The sequence below is a fragment of the Pseudonaja textilis genome, chromosome 2 (genome assembly GCF_049901715.1).
Source record: "Pseudonaja textilis isolate UNSWEBS1 chromosome 2, rPseTex1.2, whole genome shotgun sequence".
Taxonomy (NCBI): Eukaryota; Metazoa; Chordata; class Lepidosauria; order Squamata; family Elapidae; genus Pseudonaja; species Pseudonaja textilis.
Window position 1 is genome coordinate 254,844,411 of NC_141991.1, and position 12,718 is coordinate 254,857,128.

At 48.7% G+C, this 12,718-nt stretch overlaps 1 protein-coding gene across 1 annotated transcript in view; it reads right to left on the reverse strand.

Annotated features, from left to right (window-relative positions):
- Positions 1-2,567: 2,567 nt before the first annotated feature.
- Positions 2,568-12,718, reverse strand: part of KIF24 (kinesin family member 24) — a 35,563-nt gene continuing 25,412 nt past the window's right edge. Inside the window, 4 exon segments of the mRNA XM_087927585.1 lie at positions 2,568-4,231; positions 5,801-5,894; positions 9,265-11,230; positions 11,233-11,381. Coding sequence (XP_087783711.1) covers positions 4,091-4,231; positions 5,801-5,894; positions 9,265-11,230; positions 11,233-11,381 — 2,350 coding nt within the window. The 3' untranslated portion in view covers positions 2,568-4,090.

Sequence of the window (12,718 nt, forward strand, 5' to 3'; positions counted from 1 at the left end):
GCAAGATAAGGGCTGGAGGAGTCCAGATAACAGAATACACACTGAGAAGGACGGCAAACTCGGAGAGGAACAATAAACGAGAGAGATTTACACTTTGTTTCCAGCACTCGCCCATACGCATGTCTGTCCTCTTATTCAGTTGTCACAGCTGCAGCCCATGAAGGGGATCAAGGCCCTCTCCTCCCCCCGTAGACCAGTCTCTCCCTTATCCTCTCCTCCCTGCATGCCCTAGGATGGAGAGTTGGACCTGGGTCCTCTTCTGACTGCCCAGCCGCCCTCTGCCCTTCCCCAGCCTCCTCCACATCTGGAGCCACACTTCCGCATCCTTTTGGCTGTTCCTCCTCTCCCTCCGAGTCAGCGTTCACCAGGGGCATGACGGTCTTTTTCCAAGAAGTGCCATCTGGGGCATCGTTCCTGGAGATTTTAAAGAGAGGAGCCCCTTCATCTATACAAGTAGTCCTCAAATTATAACCCTAATGGAGCTTTCTAAGTTGCGTTGGAAAGTGCATCATTGATAGGTCAGCTTTTAACAACTCTTCCATTATGGTCGTTATGTGAATCATTTTTATCCTTAAAGAAATCCAGGGTTCACAATGGGCATATTTTACTGGAAACCAGAAGTAAACACCCGGTTCAATCAAAAACTCGCAAATTGTGGTTGCGTGATTATGGGATGCTGCCAATGGCTGGAAATATGCGGTTGCCAATAGCAACAGCACTTAAGATTTACATACCAGTCTGCTGTCTTTTATGAATACTCTGGGTACACATCATTACGTCAGCATATTGTCCCCCCCACAATCTGGGTCCTCATTTTACTGACCTCGGAAAGATGGAAGGCAGAGTCAACCCGCCAAGCTTCCCAATGTGCAGTCATGTGACCCAAGGGCCCTGGTGTCGGAACTTCAGAACCTGGTCATAAGTCAAAGGACTGCCTGTAATTGTCAGACAATCACATTCTGTAAACCCCAAGACCACGTTTGTTTAAACCTGTTGAGCTTCTCGCTTTTATGTCCTCGACCCAACATTTGTAGAACTTGAATCTGGAAAAAAAAACCCTCGTCAGTCATTTCCTGGACTTGACCTACCATTTCCTTTTCCGGGGGAGGGGGCAGCAAGGGGGTGACAGCAGGCATCGTAAGGGCATTGTAGTCCTGAGTAACCATGAATTGGTACCGCCTCTGGGATTAAACACCCCATGACACTTCATGTGCTGACCCAGGCTGAACAGAATCACCAAACAGGCGCCTTTGTCCCGAAAAACCCCTTTTTATTTGGTGAATGTGAATTTCTGGCATTCATATCCAGAAAAGTCCCGGCTATAATCTTTCCTAAGTTTAAGTGCAAGAACAGACCTTATCAATCCTTAAATAGTTGCCAGGCCGAGAGCTTTCCGGTTCTAGCGCTGTAAAAGGAAACACTTGGCAAGGAGTCTCTGTGAGGCACAAACTCAGATAACCGAATCTTCACACTACTTAAACGAACTAATTGTCTCCTGCAAACACCCCTCCCCTTTTTGCTCCTATTTATTCCCTATGGGAATAATTCCCTTGTGCCTTTTCTTCTGAGTCGACCCCTGTTCCTTAGTTGTTCCCTTCCGACAGCTCTGTGCATCTGGAACAGGCTCCAGCTGTTCTTCCTCACTCATTTCCGACTCCGAAGGCATCTGATAAACGTTGGATGGCCCTGGCCCTATTTCTGCCTTCCCCAGACTCCAGGACTAGCCCAAGTTTCTCCCCAACCTTCTCACTGTCCGAGTCTGCCACCAGCTCTACTGGCAGCTGTTGGGCTACAACACTTTGCTAGGGTTGACTTCTCAGTTTTATTTGGGTTTTTAACCCTTCTTGGGCGGATCTGCATACTGCTTTAAAGCAAAGCCTATGGGAATTTGCTGGCCGAGCAGTTAAATAAAACAAAATAAATGTATAATTGTAGGCAAACTAGTTGAAATTCATTCATTTTAGATGGCCTGGCCAAAAGGTGGACTCTGTGTGTGTGTGTGTGTGTGTGTGTGTGTGTGTGTGTGTGTGTGTGTAGATAGCAAGGGAAAGAGCACACTGCCCTAAATTCAAACACAGTTGGACAGGGCAACCTTTGCATACATACATATTGTGCGTGTGTGTATGTGTATAGAAAGAGAGAGAAAGCACACTGCCCTTTAGACAGACAGGGAAACCTTTATATATACAAGTGTGTGTGTGTGTGTGTAATAGCTTTTAAAGTAGTGCTAAAAAAGCATTAAAAAACCCCTACAAATATAAAAATACAGCGGCAAAGAAAACACATAGAAATTGCTTTTTAAAAAAACAAACGAAAAGGATAACGCGGAGTCTGCAAGAGTCTACTCGGGGCTTAGGACTGTGGCAAAATTTGGAACCGAGATCATCCACACCGATCCTAAAGCTGCGGACGGTTAAATGCATAATAAACCAGCAGAGATCTTGAAACGGCTTATAAAGACGGGAAATATGAAATGGCGTAAAAGACGCCGATTCCTCCTCTTGGAACCCGGTGTAAAAAAAAGTCTTCCGGTGAAAAGAAAAACTACCAAATCCACGGCAAAGCAATCATGAATGAATTTTTATTTACAGTGGCGTAAATATTTTGCCCGGCTTTGTCCTCTTCTAAAGGACCAGCTGTGCCGAGACGCCACATCGCTCAGTTCCCTGATGCGAAGGGGTGTAGCTGGAGGGGACTTCTGGCGCCACGGCACATCGGCATAATTACGCTCTTCACACTGGTGAATTATTCTTGCAATCAAACCGTTGAATTACATTTGGATCCGGGTCCTTAATTTCGAGGGCGTTGTCAACGAAGGCAGCAAATTCCGAAGCAAAATTTCAGTATAAAACAAACACGCATATATTCAAACTCATCCTAACTTAGATTCATATAGCATTTGCCTCAATCAACATCCTTAAAACCCTTTAACCACCTTCACTTATTAAAGGTATTTAGTCACATTTTTTTTTTTTTTTGGTATGGTAAGGCAAAAGTTTAAAGAGAAAAGAAATTAGAGGTGCTCAAAATCCATCTGCTGGGTTTATATCTATTTTTATGCATTTCTGACACTTGCTAAAATAGTTAGCACCGTTTCCTCTTTTTGCAACCACTTTCTTTTGTGGTTTTTTTTTTTTTAACCGTTGAGGAGCATGCACGTCCATTGCATTCTGGGCCCTAAAACATACATGTAGGCTCGAGATCAAATAGGTAAGTTTCAGATCCTACTTGGTGGGACTAGTCTGTAAACTCCATGACCAAATGGCACCTCATATTGGAATTACTCGGCGTAGTAGCAAGGATGGGCTACTGAACTGAAGACAAAATAATGCCTGTCTAGACATCATTCTTGGTGGCCTCAGCGACTGGCTCCCAACTCTGGCTGAATCGTGTGACCACTAGCGCGTTCTACTTGTCCCCTAAATCTTGTATCTTAAAATCCTTAGAAGAATCCGACAACCTATGGTGTATCTTACAACAAGGACGCTCAAGGCCCACCAGGTTGGAAGATAACCGGCTCCGTTCCCTCTGCTCCACAGTTACTATTTCTTTCAATACTCTTTACTGCTGATCTTTGAAACTGCGGAGCAGGGCCTGAATCTTCTACTACCTGCCGAATTCCTAATCTTGTGTAGTGGCTGTTGTAACAACTGTAGAACTCGTCGGTAGGGTTCAGGAAACTCGTCCAGTGAATGTCCACACCGGTGCAAATATTTAGCGGAGCCAGTGTGAAGATTTCAGGTAGAAAGGTTGTTAAGTGGGGAAGTGGGAGGATGCAGCTGCCTTTGTCCAAACACCGAAGTTTGCTCACAACTCAGACATTCCTCAGAGCCACCCGATGACAGCCAGGCAGGAGAATCTGGATGACTTGGGGAGGAGGTGATCTTTCCCTCCCCTCCTTTCGGTCAACAGATCCCGGAAGATCCAGTCTGAAGCAATTTGGGGCTTTGAAGAACCCGGGAGGGAGAGGAACCGAGTTCCCTTCAAATGTACCTTCAGCTTCTTCCCAAAACATGCTAAGCATGACAACGGGATCCCTTTGGCACTTTGAGATGCTGTCCGTAGCCGGTCTGGCTCTCGCGCTTCCTTACTAGGTGGAGGAAACTGGTAGCAGCGGGGTGCCACTCGAGGGAGGAGCAAAGCAGAGCTGCAGCCGGCTTCGTGCCCGGCGGATGCATTCGGCCTTCAGGCTCAGGATTTCGTCCAGCTTCGTCAGACAGTCCTCAAATTCCTGGCAGAAAAAGGAATGGCAAGAAAGAAAGACGAGCGGGGGGTTGAAATGGGAGCAAGACTCACTTAACGAATGTCTCCCTTAACAACAGATTATTTTGGGCTCAACTGTGGCCGTAAGTCAAGGACTACCTGGGTGCTGATATTTTGCGATTGAGGTGTCCATTTTTATTGTTTCAGGAACAGTCACCTTGGAGGCAAATAAATTTAATGAACAAATCAGTGAATCAAAGGCCCCCAGGGAGAAAAATGGCAGAGCTGCTCTTCGGAGCCTGCCGGAGAGGAGAGTTCGAGAGGTTTTGGCAGCCTTCCTCTTCTGGGTGTGGCGTTCCAACGTGTGGAAGAAATTCCCTTTACAAACCCTCCGACCTGTTCTGTCTACGTCGGTGTGGGGGAGGGAAGAGGGGATGGTTCCAGACAGGTGCCCAGGGAGGGTGCTGGCGCATGAAGCTCCATTAGTGTGCAGTGCCTGCCGCTTGTGCAAATGGAGTTGGGCCCTTAGAATAGAACAGAGTTGGAAGGGACCTTGGAGGTCTTCTAGTCCAACCCCCTTGCTCAGGAAGGAAAGCTTACACCATTTCAGACAAATGGTTGTCCAGTCTCTTCTTAAAAACCCCCACTGATGGAAAAAGGAAGGAAGGAAGGAAGGAAGGAAGGAAGGAAAGGAAGGAAGGAAGGAAGGAAGGAAGGAAGGAAGGAAGGAAGGAAGGAAGGAAGGAAGGAAGGAAGGAAGGAAGGAAGGAAGGAAGGAAGGGAGAATAGCAGAATAAGAGTTGGAAGGGACCTTGGAGGTCTTCTAGTCCATCCCCTGCTTAAGCAGGACAACCTATACTGTTTCAGATCAGTGACTGTCTAGTAGTCTCTTCTTAAAGAGACAAGGAAGGGAGGGAGGAAGGAAGGAAGGAAGGAAGGAAGGAAGGAAGGAAGGAAAGAATAGCAGAATAACAGAATAAGAGTTGGAAGGGACCTTGGAGGTCTTCTAGTCCAACCCCCTTGCTCAGGAAGGAAACCTTACACCATTTCAGACAAATGGTTGTCCAGTCTCTTCTTAAAAACCCCCACTGATGGAAAAAAAGGAAGGAAGGAAGGAAGGAAGGAAGGAAGGAAGGAAGGAAGGAAGGAAGGAAGGAAGGAAGGAAGGAAGGAAGGAAGGAAAAAGAATAGCAGAATAAGAGTTGGAAGGGACCTTGGAGGTCTTCTAGTCTAACCCCCTGCTTAGGCAGGAAACCCTATACGATTTCAGACAAATAGTTATCCAACCTCTTCTTAAAAACTTCCAGTGATGAAGCACCCACAACTTCTGGAGGCAAGTAGTTCCACTGATAAATTGTCCTCACTGTTAGGAAATTCCTCCTTAGTTCTAGGTTGCTTTTCTCCGTGATTAAATTTCCACCCGCTACTTCTTGCCCAGTTGCTTCTTAAACAGCCCAGTTCCCAACGGGCCACAGCCCAGTCCTGGGGTCATGGCCTGGGGGTCAGGGACCCCTGGTCTAAGAGATAACATGGTGGGTCAGGAGGACCCACTGAGCCAAGCTTGGAGAGGCCTGGAAAACCCATTCAGAAGACTCACCAAATCTGACATCATGCCCATCAAGCTTTCCTCCCGAGAAGACAGGGCGGCCATTTCCTCCAGCTGCTCCTGATGGGTTTGAAGAACCAGCTGCCTGCTGGAGACAAGGAAAGAGAGCTCTCTGACCAAATTGCCTTAACGGGTGACTCCTCAACTTAACAACCGTTCACTTGGCGACCATCCGAAGTTACAACGGCAGTGAAAAAAGTGACATGATGGGTGTCAACCCTGAAGCTGACTTGACCGAAGCCATTTTGAGGCGTCAAGTGTTGCCCCACTGGAGCTGAGGGATAGGGAGCGGGGAATAGAGATAGCTGGGACTCTGTAGCCAAAACAAAATAATGTCTCTTGGGAACCAAGGTCATTCTCACACCTGGTCAGAGGCAGGAGGAGTGGTGTCACCAAGCAACCAGACGGAGATGTGATTGGACCATGTGACTGTCTGTTTTGAGAAATTGGAAAAACTTTTTAATTAGGTGAAAACCATGAGAACCTTGAGTCGGTTTTCACCAGATCTCTCTCTATAAAAGCAAAATACCCCTCACGCATCATCACAAAATCTCCAGAACCGTAAAGCCTACAAACTTGAAATTGGGCACGTAGGTTCCTCTTGGCTTCTAGGGGCTCACTAAGAAAGGATTTTTCCAAATGACCATCAGAGCATTAATATTTCACATATTATTATTATTAACACGCTCTGATGCTAAGGAGTTCTACTTCCCCTCCCCACCTGAAAAGAAATCTCTTCCAAATGCAAAACACAAGCAGAGGAATTTCAGTTTTAGTTTCAGAGCACCAAGCAGCTTTAGTACAGAACAGTTGAGCTAAGCCAGGCCCAGGCTCCTTGCTGTTTCCTTGCTCACACAGTAAATACTGTTTCGGTTTCCAAACACCCTCAACTCTCTCAAACACTGACAGGACGCTAGCCAGATGAATCCCGATGGATGCTGGTAGGCAGAGGCAGAATTTTTCCCCCCTTATTTTCCTGCCCAAAAACTAAGCCCGACCACATAGTTTCATAGCGAAGCACACGGGTATCAAGCTAGTTTCCAATACAGATCTCCTTTTGAGGAATCCACCTGCCTCGGAGTTCTGCTTGCAATGGATTTATTACTTGGAATCCTGACAAAAGGGTCCCTTGGACTTAGGACCCTCACAGAGTCCCCACAATTGCACGATATCAAAATTTAGACCCTTGGCAACCGGTGTGGTTTGATGACCTTTGCAGGGTCCCCAGGTCAAGGGATCGAAACTCAGCTACTTGACAACCGGCCTCTGTTTATGACAGTTGCTGTGTCCCATGATTGTCACCCCTGGACTTCCCAGCTGGCTTCTGACCAGCAAATTCAACAGGGTTCGATTCAGCGATTCATTTTACAGCTATGGGAAAATGTGTCTAAAATTGTGCAGGACCCACTCAATTGCTTTGTTCTGATTTCGGCTTCCCCCGCAAAAGCCCTAAGCAGACTCTTTGTCCCGGCAAAACCCCTTTTATTCAATGAAGGTGAACTTTTTGCGTCCACATTCAGCCAAAGGCCTGGCAAACAGTCTTCCAAGTGTATAATGAGGAGCACAGGCCTCATCTAGCCTGGAGAGCTGCCAAGCAACTATTTCCAAACGCAGTGCTGACAAGGAAGGACTCGGCACGAGTCTCTGAGATGCACAGACAGACCTTCACAGATGCTGCAATGAATGAATGGTTTCCTGCAATAGCCCCCTCCCCTTTTGCTCCTCATTTAATCCCTAGGGGAGGGGCCATTCACCGTCCACCTGTGGTTTTACTCCCACATCAATCCTGAGTTCGTAACTGCTCTTTTCTTTTGACAGCTCTGCGCATGTGCAGGCTGGGAACCGGCTCCAGCTGCTCCTCCTCCTCACTGCTGTCTGAGCCCGAAGGCAGCTGATGACTGCCAGCCTGCCCTGGCCCCATCTCTGCCTTTGATGCAGAGCCTTCCTCAGCCTCCAGGACTGGCCCAGGTTCCTCCGCAACCTCCTCACTGTCCGACTCTGCTGCCAGCTCCACTGGCCACCAGCAGGCCACAACATGCCTTGCTTAGCGACAGAAATTCTGATTCCCACTGTGGTCAAAAAATGGAGGAATACCTGGAGTCACTTCAAGGATCATCAGCCACTATCAGCTCTCAGGTGTGGGCTGCATGATAGGCTGCCTCACCAGCTAACTATCTTCTATGGCCAACTTGAGCAGTCAAAGCCTCTCATTCATCAGGATCTGGGACAAAACTCTTAAAAATATCTGTGATCTCTGCACAGGGAGTCCTCGACTTACAATGGTTTGCTTAGTGACTGTTCAAAGTTACAACGGCATTGAAAAAGTTACTTATGACAGATTTTCAGTTACCACCATGGCAGCGTTCCCATGGTCCTGTGATCAAAATTGGGCCGTTTGGCAACTGATTCACGTTTATGACTGTTTCCGTGTCTTGGGGTCCCGTGATCTCCCTTTGCGACCTTCTGGCAAGCAAAGTCAATGGGGAAGCCAGATTCACTTAATGACCGTGTGACTAACTTAATGACTGCAGTGATTCCCTTAAGAGCTTCTGTCCCAGAGACAAGTTCCTTGGGTGTCTTAATAACACTTGGCCAAATAAAGTATACAATTCAATTCAACAGCTGTGGCCAGAAAGGTCGTAAAAATGGGGCAAAACCCATTTAACAAACCTCTTAATGAACCACATGAAGGCTCAATTGCGGTTGTAATGCCTGCATTGATACTCAATAATTGCCTAACGGTATGTTTTTGGCAGAAGCAAAGTTCAATCAATCCCAGATGCTTTGCTGGGGGAACGCAACACAATGTGCTCCCTGAAAACAGCAGCCTCCTCAGTCTGTCCTCCCATCAGAAAAGAGGAGGATCCAGAAAACTATGCATAATTTTTTATGTATTTATTTATGTTGTCCTGTTTATGCCGTGTATATTGGAGATGGTGACCCTTTGAGAGCTGCATGCAATGAAATTTCATTTTAACATATGCCAATTACTGTACATCAAAGTTCACAATAAAAAGTTATTCAATCTATCTATCTATCTATCTATCTATCTATCTATCTATCTATCATCTATCAATCATTTATCTATCTGTCATCTGTCTAACACTTATCTATCCATCCATTATCTGTCTATCCATCTATTATCCATCCATCCATCTATATGTCTATCTATCTATCCATTACCATCTTATTTATCTCAGAAATCTGTCTGTCTGTCTATCTATCTATCATCTATCTATCTATCTACCCACCTACCTACCTACCTATACCTACTTACCCACCTACCTCTCATCTGCCTGCTTATGTGTCTATCATGTATAAATACCATCTATATCTTTCTGTCTGTCTGTCTATCTACCTACCTACCTACCTAATCTCTATATATCGTCTGTCTATCTATCCACCTATTACCATATCTATCCATCTATTATCTATCCACCTATCTCTCTACTCACCTTCCCAGCACGTCCTTCTCCTTCAGGCCACCTTCAGCCAACTCCATCGGCCCACAAGCCTTCCACAAGTTCTTTGCAGTTTCAGCCACCGTCCCCTTGGATTCAGCCCTCGAGTCCTGCTCTGTGTCCTCACCACTGTGCGTATCCTGGGCTTCTTCCTTCCCGCGGGCTTCTTCCGAACGCCGCAGCTCCACTGTCCAGGGGGACAAATCCGAGCGTGACGGGGGGCTTCGTTCTGAGAGCTGTTCCTTCCCTGCATTCTCAGAACTGGGCAAAGCATTCGGAAGGGAAGGTATTCCTCCCTTATCACCAGGACTAACGGGAGCCAAAGGCTCAGGGCTCTCTTTTCCCCGCAAACCCAGATGGTCTGAATAGCTCCACGAAACGGCAATCTTTGCCACTTCGAGATCGGAGTCACGGAGGGTTGAATATTCACTTGCTTGTAGGTCACCGCCAAGCGAGGCCCTTTCCTCCGTGTGCCGAGGGAGGAGTTCGTCCACAGGACTTTCACTAGTGTAGCCACAGATACATTCACCAAAAGCCGATGTGGCTTCCAAGATGGCAGCTTCCCCTGGACAGCCACAAGACTGAGGAAGCCGCTGGCATTTGACCCCTGGAGAAAGACCCGGCTCGGTTTTTCTACCCCAGCAATTTATCTCGTAGACGCTGGACGCAGCGTGCCCGGCGTCTTCCTCCCAGCACCCGCTGGGCCCAAAGACGTCCTCTTCGTCAATCCTCTTCTTCCCCTTGCTCTCTGCTGGTCCCAAGTTCAGGAAGGAGGCGGACAGAGGTGTCATCGCGTCATCAGCCGGGCCCATGGGAAAGTCTAAAGCTCCGCGAAAGCCTGTTCCTTTGGGGAGGAAAGATGGCAAAATGGCAGCGAGAGGCGGGCTTTGCGTTCTCTTCCTTGGCGGGGAGAAGTGTCCATCGGGGCAACCGAGCATCGACGGATCCGAGCCTCTCGGCGGCTTCTGCTCCACGGGCGATTCTTGAGGGTTTATCTTCTCACCTTCCTTCGAGCAATAAGGTTTCTCCGGGACACCCCTGTGAGGTGAGGAACCCGCTGCCAATATTTCTCCTGAGCTCCAATCACACAAACTTCTACCGCCTTCCTCGTAGCTACCGGACTCTTCCTCGCTCGGTAGCGCTCTTCGTCCCGTCTCAAACGCGTACCATTGACAAAACAGCTCCTGCTCGTCTTCTCCGTCCCGTTCTTGGAGCCCGAAATCTCTCCGATGGAGGAAAAAAGAGTTCTGGCTGCTTTGCTTTCGAGCTTCCCTCTCCACCTTCTTCCGACCGGGGCCGGGAGAGAAAGAGTCCTCGCTGAAGTCGCTGTCGTCCAATTCCTCGAGCTGCATGGTTTCGTCCCGGCCCTGAGGGGACACGGAGTCAGGGCATGGGGCCTCCGGCCTCACTTGGACCTCCTGGGACTTGTACCGAGCTAAAAACTTTTCCAAGGGCTGGTAGTTTAATTTCTGCTGGTGGAGAGGAGGCTGCTGGAACTGCTGGTGATAAAGCCGCAGGTGCTGCTCTCGGTCTTTCTGTTGGGAGGACGCGCCCGTCCAGGCTGCCACGCACTGATCCGCAAAGGGTCTCCCGGGATCTTCCTCGTGATCCGAGCCATGGTGGGAAAAATCAGCCCTGGAAACCAGTTGCTTCTGCACCGGATCGACTTTCGGACACCCCACCCTCTGCCTGTCCTCCTGGCCACCTTCTCTCCTGGCCCCCGAGTCCTTCCTGAAGCGACTTTTCTCAGACGTGACCGCGGGTTCCTCCGCCAGCAACTTGGATGACGCCTCCGTCTTCGAGATCCCTCTTTCTGCGCCGGCGCAACTGGGCCACGGGGCTCCCAGAGGTTCTTTGCGCCCCTGTCCCTTCGGAGTGGAGGAGAACGGAAGGTGGTGAGCTGGCTGAAGCAGCAAAGGGGTCTTCGTCTTGGAGAAGGGGGTCGGCATAGAGGGGGGTGCATCGCCAGCTTGACTTTTTTGGGAGAGCTTTTCCCTCCAACTTGGACGTAAGGAGAATTCTGGATACGCTTAGGGGACGTGTGTCCTGCTGCTCGGGGTCTGTTGACAATAGGGGTGCAAGATTTCATCCCTCTCTTCAGCTCTTTTACCCTGACAATTGAAAAAAACCAGGAATGATATTATTTATTTGTATATCAAACTGCTCAGGTCATCCTGAACGATTTCTAGGCAACTTTTCAGAGATGCTTGCTGTGGCCTGTCGGCCGCCGGCCCCTCCGGCAGCCGAATCAGAGGAGGAGGAGGAGGAGGAGGAGGAAGGGTGGGAGTCAGGGTCATCATCAGGGCAACCTGGGAGCTCTGAGGGGGAAGAGGGAATGGAGTTGGCAGAGAGAGAGAGAGACAGGTGGAGCCTGAGCCGTCCGCCAGCCTTCAGTTGTCAACACCCCCAAGGTCTGGAGGCGGCTGATGAAGAAGAGGAGGAACAGCTGGGTCCAGTGCCAGACAAGTGGATGCGGAGCAGAGAGGAGAGCAGTGGAAATCTATGGGCTGGTCCTTGGGATGGAAGGGCCACTGCTGCTATTACAGCCCCACCCTACCTCTGGGGATGAAGAGCACGGGGGCGGAGATGAATAGGGGTGGCACACAGCTGTTCACCTCCCTGCTGGACGGACTTGTTAGCCTGCGTTGAGAGAGAAACTTTTTCCCGGGGCTGCTGGTGCTCCGAATAAAGGAATCTGTTGAGTTCACTTCAGAGGGTTTCCTGTGTTTGGGGAACTGGGTCAGAACAGCTGCACTGACACAAGGTGAGATGTTTATAAAGAATAAAACCCAGTTCCCATTGACTGCAGTCACAGCCCTTCAACCAGAATGAACCAGCTGTCAGCGGGATGCCAACAAGTACGTAAGATTTTAGGTAAGGAAAGAAAAATTGGGAAGAGATTTATGGAGTAGCTCTAGGTTTTCCAAGTCTTTTGAGATGTGTGTTTTAAGCCCTTTGAAGCTGATCGGATGAGGAAACAGACTCTACAAACATCCTGGAATCTCAGCTTCCTTCCCTTTGTGGCCACCCATAAGACCTGGAGATCAGAGCCGGTAGCATTCGAAGCCAGACTTCCCACTGGGCAATGGCGGAGAACAGCCCATTTGCAGTCCAGCCTGAGGATTGGATCATTTAGACCAGGGATGGGGAACGTTTGGGGCACAGCGCATCAAAAATCCAGAAAATGCCTGCTTTTATTCTGCTGATGTATTATGGATAAAAGGGGCTCCTTCCCTCCCTTCGCTTCGCTTCGCTTCCCTTTTTTCTTTTCTCTCTTCCTGCTCTTCAATCCTTCCCTTCCTCTTTCTCTCCTATCCCCCCTCCTTTCATTCCTCTCCATTCTTTCCTTCTTCCCTTTCTCCTCCTCTCCTGTTCTCCCTCCCCTCTCCTTCCTTCCTTCCTTCTTTCCTTCCCTTCCCTTTCGCTCCTATCCCCCCTCCTTTCTTCC